General features: G+C 37.2%; 1 protein-coding gene across 1 annotated transcript in view; it reads right to left on the bottom strand.

The window, feature by feature from the left end:
• Window positions 1-9770: 9770 nt before the first annotated feature.
• LOC122801406 (ankyrin repeat domain-containing protein 65-like) overlaps window positions 9771-20687 on the bottom strand; it is a 230830-nt gene continuing 219913 nt past the window's right edge. The window contains exon 3 of the mRNA XM_044070923.1: window positions 9771-10747. Within this exon, the coding sequence (XP_043926858.1) occupies window positions 10316-10747 (432 nt within the window). The 3' untranslated portion in view covers window positions 9771-10315. The remainder of the gene's footprint in view (window positions 10748-20687) is intronic.

Here is a 20687-nt window from a genome sequence, read left to right as displayed (position 1 = left end):
TCAGAAGTGACAAACTTCATGACACCCATGCAGACGGGAACTGAAAGTTCAACTGCTGAATCCTACACTATGGCACTGTACGAGCACATCCACTCATGCATGAATCGTGCCATCCCAAATAGAACCAAAATGCTCTCATCCAAAAAAAGGAAGCCAATCTGGTGGTCCCCTGCCATAAACAAACTTTACAACAAAAGGAAGAAACTTTTGCAGAAAAGAGGAAAATCCCAGGATGCAAAAAACTCCCTTACTAGCCTCAGTAAGAAACTGAGATGCCTCATAAAATCCTCCAAAGCTAGTTACGAAAATAAAATTGCCAAAGATTCCAAAGACAACCACAAAGCATTTTATAATTATGTCAAGAATCTAAATGGCAATGCTCAGATCTGCTCTGAGCTAAAACAGAATGGCATTAAATATACTGATCCGAAGGATATTGCCAATATCCTGGCAGATCGATTCAGTGCCAACTTCACCCCACTCTCACCCCTAAATGGCCCATCTCAATACCGGAAGATTGCCAAATTCCAGTAATAACGGCCACACAGGTACAAAACGCACTCTCTAAAGCCAAGAATACAGCATCCATGGGACCAGATGACATCCCAGGCTGTGTACTACATGAACTACAATATGAACTGGCACCTCACCTAAGTGTCATGTTTAATCATAGCCTCACCTCAGGTTTCGTGCCCACTGAGTGGCGCAGAGCTACAGTTATCCCAATCCACAAGGGGGGATCCACCTTGGATCCCGGAAACTACCGTCCCATCAGTCTGACAAGCCTTATCTGCAAGGCCATGGAGCGTATTATCATGGAACTTATAAACAAAGACATTGGCAACCTTCAAACACTGGACCCCACCCAGTTTGGGTTTGTGAAGAGCCGATCTTGTCTCCTAAACCTGATTGACTTCTTTGAATCAGTTTCCAGAGCTATGGACAAGGGTAAGGTGGTCCACACAGCCTATCTAGACCTTGCCAAGGCCTTTGACACCATCCCCCACTCTGGAATCATAGATAAACTTACTAAGTTGGGCATTAATCCCTATGTCACCCAATGGGTTGCTAAATGGCTTACTGATAGAACCCACACTGTAAAAGTAGCCGACTCCAAATCCAGCTCCAGACAAGTGACAAGTGGAGTACCTCAGGGTTCAGTCCTGGGGCCGCTCTTGTTTGGCATCTACTTCTCTGAAGTACAGGTCAACACTAAGGGACTCTAGCTAACAAAGTTTGCAGATGACTGCAAACTGGGAGCCATTATTGAATCCCCAAATGATGTGGATACTCTACAAAAGGGCCTTACAGAAACAGATGCTTGGTGCCAGAGCCATGGGCTCAAGCTCAATGCCAAGAAATGTATTGTTATCCCTTTGGGAAAAAACATGTATCCATGAATTACCATATAGGTGGCAGTACACTAAACACAGAAAGTGTGATAAGAGACTTAGGGACACAGGTGGACAGTGGTCTCACCTTTGATAACCACATCGCCACAACAGTCAGGAAATCCTTCTATGTGGCACACCTCATCACGAAGGGCTTTTCATCCAGAAAAAGGAGGTCATTGTCCCACTGTACTCATCCCTCATTAGACCCATTATAGAATACAATGCCCCATTTGGTATGTACCTCTCAAGACATCTGCAACAACTGGAAAGGCCTCAGAAATACCTCACTAAAAGAATCACAGGCCTAAAGCAGATGCCCTATGCTGACCGCCTTAAAAAACTCCAGCTATACTCTGTCGCATATCGTCTACTCAGAGGCGATCTCTGCTTAACATACAAGGCCATGTCAAACCCAGAGCTGTTGGACATGCTACACTTAAAGAAATCCCAATCCCTCAGAGCTACACGCTCCAGGGATCTATTCCTTGTCATCACAATAAACAAAACATGTTGGAGGGATAGATTCCTGACCCAGAGACTCCCCAGACTCTGGAATAGATTGCCCATACATGTCAAGCAGAGCGCCTCTTTGGACCTCTTCAAGAGGAACCTTGACGATTGGATGGGAGAAAGGAAATTCACCCCAGGGATCACGTCAGTCGCCCTGCTAGACAGGGGTCCAGGAAAGTAAATAATGTGGGAAGAAATAGCCAGGGAATTGTTATGGCTAGGCTTGTATAGGCCCTAGGGCCGATAGCCTAGTACCAACCTATGAGCATTAGTCTGTTGAATAGAGCAGAGAAATAAAGCTATGAGTTGTTAGTAACCTGCTTCTTGCAGTGCAGGGCTTGATTCTGTCAGTTATTTTATGTACTATATATGTCCTTTTTGAAGCTGCTAGTTGTGGAAGTTGTAAAGCTTTTGTGCTTTTTATTTGGTGGGTTTTTAATTGAAAAATTGTTAGTTAATTGACTTCTTAAATGAAATCTACTTGTGACGTGAGGGTATATAAATGTGTATGGAATTTAATTTCTTTGTCTGAGGAAGTTGCTCAACCTGAGCGACGAAAAGCGCTTTACCTGCATTTATTCATTAAATTTGTTCCTGTCTTCGAGTGGTGCGTTGGACCTGGTTTTTGACTTCTTAGGCTTGTATAGGCCCTAGGGCTGATAGCCTAGTACCAACCTATGAACCTATGAAGAGAAGATAGCATAGTAGAGTTAAACAGAACTGGGTGAAGTAAGAGTGGGAAGCACTTGACAGAGTGAGTGATATGGTAGTTATTGTTTGGGAGAATAGTAAAGGGTGTTAGCAGAAGGAGCAAAAGTAAGTAGTTAGGAAAAAAGGTGGAGTAAATGAAGTGGTAAAAAGACAAACATGTATCTATCAATCTATCTATGTCTGTCTGTCTGTTGGGGTATATGATGAAATTGAAAGGAAGAGAAGGCTTTATGGGATTAAAGTTACAGACAGCAATTGCCATGCTCATATAATTCTCAGTTCTGTTGGCATCTGGTAGCATAGCTCTCAACCTCTTAGTACAAGAATTATGAACAAAGCCAAAACAATGGTGTGTGTGTGTGTGTGTGCGTGTGTGTGTGTGTGTGTGTGTGTGTGTGTGTGTGTGTGTGTGTGTGTGTGTGTGTGTGTGTGTGTGTGTGTGTGTGTGTGTGTTCGTGTGTGTTCGTGTGTTTGCAAAGGCCCAAAATCAGGGATGGATTTTAAATATTGCTCCTGTAAACTTAGAAAACTGAAAGAATAACAGGCTTTGAATTAACATGTATTTTCTGAGAGCTATGAAGTCTGAAACTAGAATGTCTCTCACTGTTTAATGACTGCATTCATGAATGTTTTGCTAGAAAAAACACAAATTTTACGTGAATCAAGGACCAAAAATATAAGGCAAAAATCTGGGTATTCTGAAAAATTCTAGATAAATAAGAGGTGCGTATAGTAATGAGATAGCATACTGGCACCAGGAATTGTGCAAATGATCAACTATCTGATCACATCAAAAATAATGCAAGGAGAATATAATATGAAGAGTGATTGTTACTTGTTATTAAAACCATAGCATCAGAAGAAAAGGCAAAATCTCAAAAGCAGAGCCAACATGTGTGTCAGTGAATGCAACACATAACAGGCAGATACTTCAGATTAAAGTACCAGAGACTGGATATCTTGAACATGACCTGTAAGACAAACAGAAAATATGGCAGGAGTAGTGTTCAGAAGAATCCCAGCAGAAGCAACAAGTATTTTGCCCTAAACAAAGAAACAGTGCTGTTACTTATGTTTCCCTTCAGTAACCATGAGCAATGAGTCCGCTCTGTGTTAGGACAAAATCTATCAGTACTATGAAAACAGAATCTCAGCAGAGCAAAAATAAAGCTGGGCACTGAAAGATCATGCTAGTGTGGTGCTCATATCAAATTAGGGGCAGCATAAAATATAGAAAATTCAGAGCTAATGGAGGCAAAATGTTTCAAGAAGTTGCCACTTCACAGGAGAAGTGAAAAAGTCAGACATTCAGAGACAGCTGAAAGGCAATACTAACCAGTACAAACATTCAACAACAGCATCAATCAAGCCAGTTATAACTAAAGGACTGAAAAACAAAACAAAAACAAAATATGCATTTTATACTAAAACAGGGTTTCTGTATGTATGGTTAGAGAAATGAGTAGCCACCATTATCTTATTACTTGCCTCAGAGGTATATAATATTAAACTGGGTAAATCATAGGAAAATCAATAATTTCTAATTAGCTGTCTTTTCACAATGCTTTTTGTTAAGACATTGATGCTAAGCCTCTACTTGGTCAAATTAGGACTCAGTATATGTAAGTGGTGGAGTTTCTCTGTTTGGGTTCCCAGTGACATCTTTGACTTTTATGTTGATAGGTCAAAAATGTCTGGAAGACTGAGCAGGTATTTGTACATTTTGCCTTAATGTTGGCACTGCAGATCAGTAGAAAAATAAAGCATTTCTATGAGGCAGGCCAGTTACATTGCCTTTTGCTGTGACATTATTGGAAAGCTTTTACTATGCCAGGTCATTTCATGTTGTGGGTGGTCCTGCTGCTACTACAACAGCCTCCTTTAGAGGAATTCCTAAAGAAGTAGTTATAAGACTGCAAATCAATCCTCCTTCCACATTCCTTTTAACATCTCAGATATTACAGACTGGATGTTCATGTCAAAACAAAGTGACTGTGGTGATTGTCAGCAGGTGGTGCCTCCCTACAGCTGGTTCATAAATTCGTATTCTACCCATTAATGAAGAGAGAGACCAGGAAGAAGATTTATGAGGGTCTATATCAGCTTATCAAAAGCTGATAAGAGTGAACGCTGTTTGATCGAACCCTAAATGTCGAACAATCTAAATAGCGAAGACACGGAACAGTGATTTTTTTTTTTTTTTCCCCAGGGGAAAAAAATCACTAGGGCATTTTCGTGAGTTTGTCATTTCCTCCACTGTGGTGCAGTTAGTATATTTAAGTAGGGGGTGTGGGGGGGCACGGCCCCCTACATCGGGTGGGGTGGGGAGGCAAAGCCCCCCACTTTATGTTGTGTTTTCATTTTTTTTTTTTTTTTTTTTTTGGCGGAACAGCGATTTTTTTTTTCCCTTGGAAAAAAATCACTGTTCCGTGTCTTCGCTATTTTGATTGTTCGTTTTGGGTTCAATCAAAGAGCGTTCACTCTTATCAGTTTTTGATAAAGCTGATATAGACCCGATTTATGAAATGTTTCACACCAGCATGATGCAGTCAGTATAATAGTACACATTTGATATCCTTTTTCTTATGTCTTTATTACCACTTCATTTTGACCTCTAACATTTTAACTTCCTTTTATATTCGTCTTCATGAAATGACTGAGTGGTTGAGTTTGAAGCAAATAATAGGCTGAGGTTTCCATTCAGTGAGGTAAGGCCTGATGTGCAGCTATTTATGGAGCTGGTGTGCAGAAGCTTTGGTGTTAAGATGTCATCACACATTAAAGCTATCTTGAATGTTGCCTAGTGATATCATCAGAACAGACAGTAATTTCTGTAAAAGGAATTACAGTGAGCTGAAAAAAAGTTAATACACAATGCTAACTTCAAGAAAAATATAAGAAGAAACCAGTATTTTTGCAGGAGGGCAAGCTTCCTTCTACCCTCACACCACCACATTTCTAAATATGCTAACTGCAAACCTGGAGTAAGGGGAAATGGATTCCTTACAATATTCCAAGATCTTGCTGTTAACTCTGCCCATTCTTCAATTAAAATGAGAGTTGATTAAATCTAGTCAACCAATCCCATTTAGCCAATAGCCATATCAGTCAGACATATAAATAGCTTTCCTATACTTGCATCCTGACGTGAGACAGGCACTGCTTAATGTAAATGCTTATATATGGGCATGAGTAAGACCTCTCTTACCATCTGCATTGGTGTACTTGAATCATTTGTTAGTCATTTCTAGACATATTCCATTAGAAGAGTTCAAGGTGTATCATGTAATATTTATACAAAATGCTTTAGTAGTAAAAGGTTAGGCTCTGAAGACTGCAACACCAGCTCAACTTCTGCACAACATTTTACAACACTTAAAACAGCCAGTAATTGTTAAAATAGATTTGGCAAGTAAGATGCCTTTGGAGCTGGCTTTTCCTTTATGTGGGGGATGAGACCAGACAAAAGATACAAAATATTTACTGTTGCAGTGAAAACATTACACAGCAAGCAACTATTTATGAAGCATTACAATATTTTATTTCTTGATTATTTTGGCTACATTGTTTTATTGTAATGTGTAGTGGAAAAGTTGAGGGAATGCTCCAAGCTGCAGCAGAATTTACTGTATGTACTGGTTACAATGTGCCTCAAGACTGGGTGAGGTATTGTGTACTCAACTTTAGGCTGTTTACCGAGTGTCTCACAGATTGCTAAACAGATAAACAGATTCAGTGATATAATGTTGTAATCAAAGGTGCATTGCATTGAGAATAGAACCATGAAGGTGCGTGCATGAATGGGTGTGCCTTCTTGGAAGGTTGGGTGTCGGGCTGGCAACTCGGCACCATAAAAATCCACTGCCAATCATTAGCAGACTGGAGTTCCGCTGTGGCGACCCCTAACCGGGAAATATCAAAAGTCATACATACATTGATGCCATATTTAACAAACAGCAGCTTATTAAACTTTGTATTATTTAGATTAAAAAAAATTCTAGTCAGACTTGTGCTACTAGATAAATAGTGCTTCTTACTTTCTGATTGGTAATATTTTTTATTGTAAAACATGTTAATTTAACATTAAATAATGAACTGTTAGCACCATTCTGATTTTTAACATTAGAAGAAAAATCACTAGTACTTCTGAACTTTAGCTGTAACAAAATTTGAAATAAATTAGATTTGTGCATTTCTGAAACAGCATTCGTGGATTTTAAAGCTCTCAGTGTGCAGATACAGACAAATCATTGCTGTGCATTTCATTTTTTTCATGCTAACTTGTGAAAGTTCTTAGAGGGTGAATTTTTCTTTGTGAAAGGGTAAATTACAAGAGAGCTAATACTTTTTTTTTCTTTTAATGTTTTGCTTATTTTGAAGTAAAGGTACCTTTTGAATATACTGAACTGATAGTAATTTTAGATAATAACCCCATTAGCAAAATTGGGCTTAGGTAATATGGAAGTTCAGTATTTTGGGGAAAAAGAAAAACATTTTTTTGCTTGCATAGATTTTTGTGGGCATCAAGCTTAATTGTTAGTCATTTGTGACTGATGGTGTAATGTGTGATAACAAATGTGCTGTTTGTTTGATTTGGGTTTAAAGACTGAGATTGCAGCACCTCACAAAATTCACTTTTCATTCGGATGCAGAAGTATCAGAATTAGCATATTTAGGTATTGAGGGTGGTGGGTCCAGAGGTATAAATCCCTTATGCACAAAAATTTTGTAAGAGTGAAACAATTAATTTTGCTGTTCTTTCTTTGAAAGTTTGCTATTTCGTGATCTTACCTGAATGTAGATCTGTTGTATGGAGCTTCTGTCTGGAGATCACAGACAATGAAGAAACTGGACCAAAAGCAACTACTGACTTAGAGCTACTATTAATGTGTCATAGATTGGGGCGCAGTAGTGTTATACATGTGCACTGTGTCAGATCTTGTGACATCACATTTGTTAAATTTAGATGATGTTGATATCTTAGTAAGTCAGAGCTGGTTTTTGTCACAGGAGCTGTGCTTTATAAGTGAGATTATGGGATTTGGAGAGTACAGAAAAGGTGAGTTTTATGTTTTATTCACATTTTCTCCTTTCTTTAAGTTGGTATGACCTAAAAGGTAGTAAGGTTGTATACATAAATAAAAGAGGTGTTTGGGAAAGAACTGTAAAAAAAAAAAAAAAAAAAAAAAAAAAAAAAACATTATTTGAGTGTTTTGCAATGGTTTATATAGCAAATTGTTACAAAGACAAATTTGTTGTATTTTGATGTTACAGTTTCAATGTTTTTGGTCTTGACTAAGAAGATGTACTATTTCATATTAACTTCCATTGGTGGCTGTTACTTTAATTATGGGCAGGTTCGTTTGTCGTATAGTAGGCCTTTCTTTAACAGATGGTACACAGAGCCCAAAATAAGCGTCCCGCAATAAATGGCTTAGTATGAACTTTTGAAAAAAAAAATAATCAGTCAGCGATTTTGTATAGCTATGATGGTATGGTGGCATTTATCTGGCCAAAATTAATTGACTACCATAATCCTAAATACTGACTATGACTTGGATGCAATATGCATTCCCTTGATAATTAATATTTTTATCTCAGGATTCGTTAAACTCATTTTCTGGAAGCCTGCTTTTTTGTAAGATGGCATTGCATTTAAGTAGAAGTGTCTCTAAATTCTGAGAAAGTGCAGGGAGAACATACCCCTTTTTCTCATCTGAAATAGTTTTAGAAGCGAGTCATCAAATTTCAAAATGGCTCTTTAGCCCTCAGACATTTTAGTTGCTGCCATTTAATCTGATGTTAGTTGTTTTTCTATATTTCAGTGGCCAAATGCATTGAATGATCAAATCTGGCCACTGAAATATTTGAATAGCTAAAATCAGATGAATGCTATTAAACTCAGACAGTACAGACATAGTTTGGGTACTGATGTCCTGTAGTTAAATGACCCACTTATGTTGCACTGATGACATACAAAATTACCAAAACATGTCATGTTATGTCTATAGATAGCTTAATTGGCCTCAATGTTCCCATAAAGACTTAAAAAGCAAAAAGTCATGGACATTCAAAGCCACTTAGCTGAAACACTGCTATGTCCTTAAGGGGTCATTTGCATATATGCCATGAGTCTCTACTACAGGAAGTTTAAGGTATTACTCAGTGAAGAGTTTAGCTTAACTGGATCTACCTTGCAGTTTTTACTGAAGTGTTAGTGGAAGTATTGCAATACAAATGTTATGTAACAGGACGGAGCAGTGGCAATCAAAATATTCATGGCTTTAAAACTGATTTACGGACTATAAACAGGACGAACATGTTAAGCAGTAAGGAATGATGGAAGCAATAGTTGCAGCGATTTACAAGTAAATGTAGGGAACTTGAAAAGGATGCCATGTTAATGGGAATTAAGTAAACAATGACTGAATGTAGGCATTCCAGATAGGATGGGGTAATCAAAATTGACTTATACTCTGGTGGTAAAAATTGCATCGGTTCTGTAGAGGTAAGACAGGATACACTTTAAAATGGAATTTTTAAAGTATGCTTCTGACATTTTAAAATGTAGTTTTTGTGATGTTGGTTTACATTTCTGCACAGTACTGCTACTACGTGCTGATATTTGGTTGGTCACTGTAATGGAGTCAAATGTCCTTTTTTTCCAGTGTGCAGCTAGGGTTGTCACCTTTTCAAATTTCCAAAGTGGGACATTTTTATGGGACCACACATTTTGCAGGACAAGCCATGCTCACAAACAATAAAAAGTACTGGATGTCACTTTTTTGCCAAAATAAAAATTCGGCCTTGTAGAATTTCAGTTGTTTTCTCTTGTTTCATTTATATTAAAGTATTCAAATACAAAATAGTTTTTAGTTGCTTTATGCATTATTGGATGAAAACTTGGGAATTTGTTGTCCTATAATCTGAGGACATTAGCCTTTTTATGTTTTTTACAGGCCATAAAATAGAGCCTGTCCTATATAAAGGGGCAGGTGGTAACCTAATGTACAGCAGTCTTGAAGTTGACTATATCTGTGAGAAATTTCAGCTGCTCCATTTTAGAGTGTGGAAAGCTCGATCGCTTCATTTGAAATACTGATTAAACATATCAAGAGTTACTCGTTTTATTGTATTTCTGCTGTGCTGCTTTCATTAAATTGACATAGACACACTTTAACGTTATCAAGACAAGTGTGTTTATTGGGTGGGAGAAGAAGAGCAGTACCCTGCCCTCTAAGAAATGTGAATTTTTTCCACATTTACATTTTTGGAGGAGTTGTGTTTTGTCGGTTTGATCGATACACAAAATTAGGACTTAGCTTGTATGAATGGTGCTAGATTTTCATTCATACACTTTTCATGCAGTTCTCATAAAATGTATTTTATATCAACATTATGGCAGATCAGCTTTACATTTCTGTGCATTGTATTGCTTGGGGTTCAGCACATTGTTTTGTATATTGGTAAAAAAGTGGTAACCACTAGAGAATTCACCACAGACAAAGGTTTTGTAACTGCTTCCGGTATGCTACATAATTTTAATTTCCATCTCCAATGGTATTTCAGGCTTTTACATAGAAGTGAGGAAAATAAACTTAATACATGATCATATAGGAATGGGTGCTGAGTACCTACAGTGTTAGAAGGACTAATTCAGTAAACTGCACTCCAGGTGGAGTGTTTATATTTGCCTAAAATTAAACTGACCTATATTCATTTAACAGATTAACTATAGTGGCATCACTTCTAGCTGAAGCAGTTTCTAGGAGCGTTTCACCCCACTTTGTTTTTTCCATGACATTTGCACCATTTTCTATCAGAGCTCTTATGACTTCACAGTGATCTCTCTCTGCTGCAATATGTGATGGTGTCTTCCCAATCCAGTCTCTTGCATTGACATCAGCATCCCCCTGGATCAGAGCCATTGCAGTTTCTGCATTACCTCTGAAAGCTGCGTGATGTAGTGGGGTCATGTAAAGCAGGTCTCTATCATCCACAGAAGCTCCATGCTGTAGAAGCAGTCGCACTGACCCAGGAGAGCCATTTCTTGCTGCCAGGTGAAGTGGAGTAAGAAGATCTTTGTCCAAGGTCTGAACTGTAGCACCTCCTTCCAGAAGTATCTGCAGCATCTGGGAAAACAAATGAAGAGTCCAGAATACACAGTATAGTCATTTCTGTAAACATTCATTATCTGATAAAGATCTTTAATATTGCAGAATTTGCCAACATATGATCGTAATAGATAAAGTAAATAGTCTGGCATGTTTTTTTGGGTTATATTCTCGACAGAATTCATGGAAAAAATTGCCCTGCATTTTTTCTTAATAACATACCTGAAAAATTAGTCTGTCAGCATTTTACAGAGACCAGTGGCTTGGGAGCACCAGATGGGGTTCAGGAAACAAACTGTGTATACGTGTATACACTGTGCAAGTGACTTTGACCAGGTGGTATTCAGAAAAGACTTACATGCTGTGTAACTCTAGTTCACACTTTGTAAGTGAGTTAGATCAGTGCAATGCTAATACAAGAGAGAGGGAGGGGATGGGGAGAGGGAGAGAGAGATTTTTGGATGAGAAAGAATTTTAAGCAGTGGATGAATGCAGAGAAGGTTTGTGAGCTAAGATGAGTAGGGAATTTGTGTGACTGGTTATTAATGAGATGGTATGTGGGTAACAGTACATTCAAGAAAGCGTGGGACTGCACTGTTTGTAATTTGGGAGGGCAGAGGGAGAGGAGGATTTGGGAAGAGAGGAAATCCTGGAGAAAGTTGAAAGGCAAAACAAATGAAGAGTAGCTGGGAGGTGGACATTGAGAAACTGAAATTCTGTATGAGATTATAACTGTCCTTTAAACTTTTAAGAAAAATAAATGAAAATAATGCCATAGATGGCTTAGGTCTGCAGGGTGAATTCAATCAGTTTAAAACTGGCTGATGATCATGATGATAATGATAATAATAATAATGATGATGGTCCAGGTTTCCTCTGTCTGTAATGTCATTCAGTTCGTTCTAGGCCTTTATACCACTCTAGCTGCATTACCCATCTCCCTTTTTGTTTCCAGGTGTCCTTGGCCTGTTTTCAGCCTTAACAATAACTCTGCCAGCATATATGAGGACATATTTACATCCTGGTGTACATATTCACACTCTTCTTCATACAATATCTGTGAAATGCTAATCTGTTACCATATGGGTACCTACACATTCATTCTAGACCTGATGTGATTACCCATTCTGTAAGCAGTAGGTGCCCTATGCAGGGTGGGAATTGTCAGGGTGATCATAGTTCATTCTTAGACTCTGATTTGTAAATCTATTAATATGTAAAAGTACTGCACACTAGAATGTAGGGCACCTCTACTCAGAGTCAGAATACCACTGAGAAAACATGCCTTTTCATAAGTGTAAGTTGAAGTTGGTGAGCTGAAGAGTGGGAAAGTAAAGGAAGACAGTACACCTACAGTAAATTCATATTTCATAGGTAATCACTCATTGTCTCCTACAGAGTCTTTTTAGTCAAATTATTTTAGTAATAATCTATTTGTTGTTGGCTTATTTAGTGTATGCTCCTCTGTTGCATTTAGTTTATCCGAAATGACATATCTGACATTTTTGGGATCTCTTAAGGGTAACTAAATATTGGATATTTTCTAAGTCAACATAATAATTGTTTACACTACTAACATTCTATCCTGATATATAAAATACTATATAATAATAATAGAATAATATAGAATTTCATATCTCTTTTAAGAAAATTATCCATATAGTAATTTAACATACGGAGCTCAGTTGATATTGTTGGTTAAAGGTATGAGTGATAATCCAATAGATCTATCTTTATTGGATTAGGAATGACTTTCATTCCATGTTTAATGGGAAATTCATATTTACTTGTATTTGATACTTTAGAATTAATGTTTTATAGAAGTACTTTTTTAAAGCCTGACCAGAATTTTACCCTTCTTGTATTTAAAGAAGAAAGAACATTAAATTACACTCCCAAGTTTACACACATAAAAATAACATTCAGTGTTATCAGAGAATATGGTATAACTACTATAATCAAAATAAAAAAGAAGAAAAATGTTTCTTCCAACAATAACTTGAAATGGATTTAACATTTTTATCATTAAATACTAGTGGCTTAAATAATGCAAATAAAAGATCAAACTTACTAAAATATTTAAATCTAAATAAGGCACAAGTAGTATTTCTCAGGAAACACATTTTAAGACTAATGATAGCTTTATTTGGAACCCTAAGGACTATACAGTCTTAGCTCAATCCTCCTTTTGAACAAAGACAAAAGAAGTATCAGTTCTCTGGAAGAAAAACATAATCACTCCAAACATTATTTATAAATATGAAGAAAAGAAGGTCTACTAGCGTTTCTTATAATTAAATTTAATAACAGAATATGGACCTTAGCTAATCTATATTGGTTCCCAGGAATTGGAGCAGGAATGGTTAAAAAATACCTAGATTTTATTTCCAACAATTATAAAGGAAATCTTATACTGGGAGGAGACTTTAATTGTACTGTAGAAGATTCTGAAACCACCAAGAAGTCTTTTCGGCATAGCAACTATTTCAAAATCCTTAAAAAGATGGATTGATTCATTTCATTTAACAGACACTTTTAAAGTAAAAGATGATAAATCCTTATTATTTTCCCATATAAACCATAGATTTGGAACACAAACCAGAATAGACAAATTATTCATAGTTCAAGATTTACAAACAAAAATCCTCAACTTCTCAATAGTTCCATGCCCCTTCTCAAATCATGATTCTCTGATAATGAAGCTCCAAATAGAGTTTAAACCTTTAATCTTCTTAACTAGAATTCCATCATATATCGTGAAAATTAAAAAATTCAGACCCTGGATGTTGTCAGAACTACAGTTATTTCTTGAAATTAATAATACAACAGAAATTAGTTGAGTCATGGTTTAGGACTCATTAAAAGTGTATTTATTTGTTAAGACCCTTAGCTGGTGCAAAAACTAAGTTAGAGAGTGGGAATCTGAATCATTAGACTTGCAAACCATACTCTTGACAGCCAAATCTAAAAAAAAAAAAAATCAGAACTAAGTTAGAGAGTGGGAATCTGAATCATTAGACTTGCAAACCAGACTATTGACAGTAAAATCTAAAAAAAAAATCAGAATTATCCAGAAGTAAAAAAATATAATGAAATTCTAACACACAAAACTTGACTAGCCTTGGAAAAATTAAAAATAAACTCATTAGCCAGCTCCCCAGATATCTACATAACTTATCTACAAGAATTAAAGTACAATCTAAAGCAAATAACATTAGTAGTATATATCATGAAAAGAAAGGGAAAAAAGTATCCGATATAGGAAACATCCTTGAAGCATTTCGGTTCCATCTTATGGAACACTTCAAAAAAGTAGATTTAGATACCAACCAAATAAACTTAGATACAAACGTTATCAATATAAAAAAAATCCAGAAAACTTAAAACTAGGCCTACAAAAACCTATATCCTACAAAGAAATTGTTGACAGGATAAAGGAAAGTAAATCTAACAAAGCTCCAGGGATAGATAAATTTACAAACTCTTCCCTTCAACAGTAATCTCCCTTTTTCATAAAACTTTGCAAGAAGTCCAGTCAGAAGCAAATAATACCACCCTCATGGAAATATTCCCTCATAACACTAATTCTAAAAGATAATAAACCATCAGACCTTTGCACCTCATACAGACCTATATCATTACTGAATAATGATTACAAATATTCATGTCAATCCTAGCTAACAGAATGAAAATCCCACTTTCAAAGACAATAATTATCAAACTGGATTTTTATATAACAGGCACACACATGATAATATTAAAAGGATACTTACTCTTATAGATTATGTGAATAAAGAAGATAGAGAAACACTTGTAATCGGATGAGACACAGAAAAAGACTTCGATTCCCTCAACTGGGAATATCTATTTAAAACTTTAGCATTATTTGAATTTCCACCTCTCTTCATCTTATTACTACAAAACATATATATTAATAACTTAGCTTACATTAAATTAAGCCCTTTCACCTCAGAATCTGTCCATATAAAGAAATGTACTAAACAAGGATACCTGCTTTCTCCTATTTTATTTGCTTTGGCTATAGAAATACTTGCAAAAATAATATGCAATAATCCAAGAATAAAAGGAATAGAAGTCTATGACCAGTACATATCTAAAATAATGCTTTTTGCTGATGATATTTTATTAACCCTATCAAACTCCAGAGAGTCATTAGGAGAGCTAGAAGAAGTAATGGAGAAATTTTATAAGATTTCAGGTTTACGCTTTAATAGATCAAAATCAAAAATTCTATTTTTAAATGAGAAAAAGAGCTACAAGTTACAGATAAATCCATCACTGGAAAACAAGAACTTATGCTTAATTATTTAGGAATAGTGTTAGGTAAAAATATAAACAAAACAATATTAATAAATTATAAAAACATTATTGAAACAATAAATATATATATGGAAAAGTGGAACAAAATTATATTAACTTTTGAAGACAGATTGCAATTAATAAAAATGGTCTTAATGCCAAAAATACTATATGTAGCATTAGCAATACAGTTAATTCCTGAAAGATGCATTTTTAAAGAAATAAAGTCATGTTTAATAAAATGTTTATAGTATCCCAAAAAGAATAGAGTAGCTCTACCTTATCACTGGAAACAAAGAGGGTTGAATTTCCTAGCAACAGAAATGTATATAAGAGCATATGTGCTTAAAACTACAATAGACTGGGTAAACTCAAATTATTTTGCCAACTGGAAAGAATTAACAGCAGCTATATTAACAAATGAATTTAATCTGTTAAAAAAAATTAATAGTAGACAAATCAAACAAACCCTGGTATGTACTATGCATAAGTATACAATATAATATAACAAAACATTCTAAAACACTGATTAATTATTGCATCAGTTCCTTTAGGAAACTTACTAATGCAAACATAGATCTAAAACTTTGGCTTGACCTTTTAACCCCATTTACCATCACTAAGAACTTTCCTCACAAAAAATATATAGGGAAACAATAACCTCCTGTGAACAAAATGGATTCTTATGCTGGTTTCAGTGTGTAAATAAACTAAATGTTTTAGATTATACATATGATAAAAACTGCTTACAATATTCTAACATAGGACTGGTTAACCTTACAAAGCATTCTAATGTACACTAAAGATTTATGCAGATTAATTAATATATATCATATCATTTAAAGATATTCAAAATCTAATAAGTTTTCTGTATGAATTTATATATAATAGTTGTGAAAAGAAAAATTCCATTTCAAATCTATATAAAGAGTTAATAACATATAAAACAATTCCCAAACTATCATACTGGCAGTTCTTAACAATAGGTCAGTCATTGCAGTTAAAAGAAGAAATTAAAACTAGCCTCTTACTGTCAGTTAATTACACCTCTAACACACAGTATTGGAAAGTATTTAACTGAAAATGCTTACATAGAGCATTTTTAACACCAGATAAAATTAAAAAGATCAGTTCTACTACAAATGTTTTTTTGCTGGAGGTGTGAAAAGTTAAATAAAGCAGACTGGATTTATATTTTTTATGAATGTAATAAAATTAAGTCATATTGGAATGGAATCAATCATTTTTACAAACTTTATTTAATGAATCCTTTACCTTAACTAAAGCATTGATTATACTAAATGTAAATGAATGTCCTTACCTAAATAAGACAGATATGTATTTTTGTTATGGACAATACTTGCTATATCTAGGAAACGCGTAACCAGAAGGTGGAATTCAAATACATCCCTGACCTTGGAAGAATTCTGCACTTTACTGAAGACAACTGCCTCGATGGAAATAAAAATCAAAGAACTACGAATCTATCCCAGGCCATTGGTAAATAATCCTTGGAAAAAGTTATATCTTTGTTGGACACTCTACAGTAATCAGTATTGTATCTCTGATAAATGATCTGTTAATTCTATGTTTAATAGCATGCAGTGAATATAATTGAAAGTCAGGCAATTGTAAATATTGTATATAGTTTAAAATTATATTTAAAAATATTATATAAATGTTATTTTAATTGAAAATACATTTTTTTTGAGGAAATGCTAATCTGCTTTGAACAGCAGACGTAAAAACTTTCTCTGAATTCATTATAACATGCAGCAAACTGAAAGTGTCTGCAAAATGTGTGTGTCCCAACCTTAAGAATTTGATCCCCTAGTTTTTGTATTTGTTATCCTCTTGTGTAAGAAAATGACAATGGACAGTAATGGAACAAAATAGGATATGTGTTGACGGAGTCCTATAATGAGAATGAAAGTGTCTCACTTTCTCATATCTGCTGTGGTACTCTGACACAAAATAGCCTTTGTCCTTCTTTAAAGTTGTGGGTGTGACGGTACAGGGGTGTATACAGTATTCCATGACAATCCAGTCTTGCTGTGTGTGTGTGTGTGTGTGTGTGTGTGTGTGTGTGTGTGTGTATATATATATATATATACACACACACACACAGATATATATATATATATATATATATATATATATATATATATATATATATTCATAGGTTGGTACTAGGCTATTGGCCCTAGGGCCTATGCAAGCCTGGCCATAACCATTCCCTGGATATTTCTTCCCACAATATTTACTTCTTTGGACCCCTGTCTAGCAGGGTGACTGACATGATCCCCGGGGTGAATTTCCTATCTCCCATCCAATCATCAAGGTTCCTTTTGAAGAGGGCCCAATGAGGTGCTCTGCTTGACATGTATGGGCAGTCCATTCCAGAGTATGGGGAGTCTCTGGGTCAGGAACCTATCCCTCCAGCATATTTTGTTCATTGTGATGGCAAGGTTTAGATACCTGGAGCGTGTGGCTCTGAGGGATTGGGATTTCTTTAAGTGGAGCATGTCCAACAGCTCAGGGTTTGACATGGCCTTGTATGTTAAGCAGAGATCACCTCTGAGTAGACGATATGGCACAGAGTATAGCTGGAGTTTTTTTAGACGGTCAGCATGTGGCATCTGCTTTAGACCTGTGATTCTTTTAGTGAGGTATTTCTGTGGCCTTTCCAGCTGTTGCAGATGTCTTGTGAGGTACATACCAAACGGGGCATTATACTCTATAATGGGTCTAATGAGGGATGAGTACAGTGGGACAATTACCTCCTTTTTTCTGGATGAAAAGCCCTTAGTGATGAGGTGTGCCACATAGAAGGATTTCCTGACTGTTGTGGCAATGTGGTTATCGAAAGTGAGACCACTGTCCACCTGTGTCCTTAAGTCTCTCATCACACTTTCGATGTTTAGTGTCCTGCCACCTATGTGGTAATTCATGGGTACATGTTTTTTTCCAAAGGGGATAACTATACATTTCTTGGCATTAAGCTCGAGCCCATGGCTCTGGCACCAGGCATCTGTTTCTGTAAGGCCCTTTTGTAGAATATCCACATCATTTGGGGATTCAGTAATGGCACCCAGTTTGCAGTCATCTGCGAACTTTGTTAGCCAGAGTCACTTAGTGTCGGCCTGTACTTCAGAGAAGTAGATGCCAAACAAGAGTGGTCCCAGGACTGAACCCTGAGGTACTCCACTTGTCACTTGTCTGGAGCTGGATTTGGAGTCTGCTACTTTACAGTCTGGGTTCTGTCAGTAAGCCAGTTGGCAACCCATCAAGTGGTGTAGGGATTTATGCCCAGCTTAGAGTAAGTTTATCTATGATTCCAGAGTGGGGGATGGTGTCGAAGGCCTTGGCAAGGTTCAGATAGGTTGTGTGGATGCCTTACCCTCATCCACAGCTCTGGAGACTGATTTGAAAAAGTCACTGATTCAGGAGACAAGATCGTCCCTTCACAAACCCAAACTGGGTGGGGTCCAGTGTTTGAAGGTTGCCAATGTCTTTGTTTATAAGTTCCATGATAATGTGTTCCATGCCCTTGCAGATCAGGCTTGTCAGACTGATGGGACAGTAGTTCCCGGGATCCAAGGCGGATCCTCCCTTGTGGAGCAGGATAACTGCAGCTGTGCGCCACTCAGTGGGCATGAAGCCTGAGGTGAGGCTATGATTAAACATGACACTTAGGTGAGGTGCCAGTTCATTTTGTAGTTCATGTAGTACACAGCCTGGGATGTCATCTGGTTCCATGGATGCTGTATTCTTAGCTTTGGAGAGTGCGGTTTCTACCTGTGTGGCTGTGATTACCGGAATTTGGCAATCTTTTGGTATTGAGATGGGCCCTTTAGGGGGTGAGAGGGGGTGAAGTTGGCACTAAATCGATCTGCCAGGATATTGGCAATATCCTTGGGATCAGTATATTTAATGTCATTCTGTTGTAGCTCAGAGCAGATTTGAGCATTGCCATTTAGATTCTTGACATAACTATAGAATGCCTTGTGGTTGTCTTTGGAATCTTTGGCAATTTTATTTTCATAACTAGCTTTTGAGGATTTTATGAAGGATCTCAGCTTCTTACTGAGGCTGGTGAGGGAGTTTTTTTGCATCCTGGGATTCTCCTCTTTTCTGCAACAGTTTCTTCCTTCTGTTGTATAGTTTGTTTATAGCAGGGTGCCACCAGATTGGCTTCCTTTTTTTTGAGAAGAACATCTTGGTTCTATTTGGGATGGCACGATTCATGCACAAGTGGATGTGCTCGTACAGTGCCTTAGTGTATGATTCTGCAATCGAATTTCCAGATCCTGTCTGCATGGATGTCATGCAGTTTGTCACTTCTGACTTCAGTTGCATGAAGTTGGCTTTGGAGAAGTTTTTTAAGGAGGTTTCCTTACTGGCGGTGGGGTGGGGGTGGGGGAATGTGGATGTCAAGGGTGATTTGCTTAACGTCAGACCTGACCAATGAGGGGGTGACCACTGGTGTGGAGCATCTATCTCCCATGTTGTTAATGACCAGGTCTAGGATATTGGAGCCCCTGGTGGGACAATGGATTAGTTGATCCAGGGCATTGGAATTTATGAATTCCAAGAACCGCTGGGAAAGGAGCTGATACCCCGAGTAGTTTTCTCAGTTAATGGCAGGGTAGTTGAAATCACCCAGTATTAGGGTGTTTGGTTATATCTTAATATTTTCCCGTATGTTTAGAAAGGTTTAATGAGAATCTTACAGCATGATGGGGGATCTGTAGCAAGCTACAATTTGGATTGCAGTCTTACCTAGTGCTAGTTGCACCTGGAGAATTTCAGATGCATTGTGTTGGGCAACTAGCCTGGAGGTGTGAATATCCTTGGTGAATATGGATACTCCTCCACCTTTAGTGTTTTGGTCTTGGTTTTGTGGCCGAAAAGTGTGGTAAGAATTGTAGCCTGGTATTTCAGGGATGCTCTCTGGCGCCTTGAACCAGGTCTCAGTTACTGCACAGATATCTGTGTTCTCTGTTTTTAGGAATGCCTCGAGAGAGTGCATTTTGAGGTTTAGACTTCTAGCATTGCGTAGCATTACTTTCAGATTTTGCATGCTTGTATCTGTTACGGTGGTGGTTTTATCCTTTGAACCTTGCCTAAAAAAGGCACTATAGGGGTGGCAAGAGCTTTAGCCAGTAACCTGAATCCCAGGGGTGACAGGTGCAGACCATCTCTGGCAAAGCATCGTGGTTTGTCAATCATGTCTTCCCAGGCAGACAAATACTGGATCCCCTTTGAATGACACCAGAAGCTTAGCCAATTGTTGAAGTCAATCATTTTGTCCTTTATACTGCGGTATCATTCTGGGAAAAGGCAGGATGCTACTCAGGGCTAGGGTCATACCTGCCTGGGTCACATGATCCAAGAGCTCTTCCATGTCTCTTTTCATGTAGTCCAGGGAGGTACGTCTCAAGTCATTCACTCCAACATGGACAATGATAGACTCGTATTTGTAATTGTTGTGGAGTGACTTGAGTGCATGCGTTATGTGGTGGATCCTGGCACCCGACAGGCAGCTGACTGTAATTTTTTCCTTGTTCAGCCTGGTGAGTGGGACATCAGTGTGCCTGACTATAGAGTCACCTATGACTAAAGTGTTGGGTACATT

Source organism: Protopterus annectens, chromosome 4.part1, assembly GCF_019279795.1.
Source record: "Protopterus annectens isolate FY-2018-M chromosome 4.part1, PAN1.0, whole genome shotgun sequence".
In the NCBI taxonomy this organism is placed as follows: Eukaryota; Metazoa; Chordata; order Ceratodontiformes; family Protopteridae; genus Protopterus; species Protopterus annectens.
Note: the sequence above shows the minus strand (reverse complement) of the source record. Positions and strands in the feature narration are given on the sequence as shown.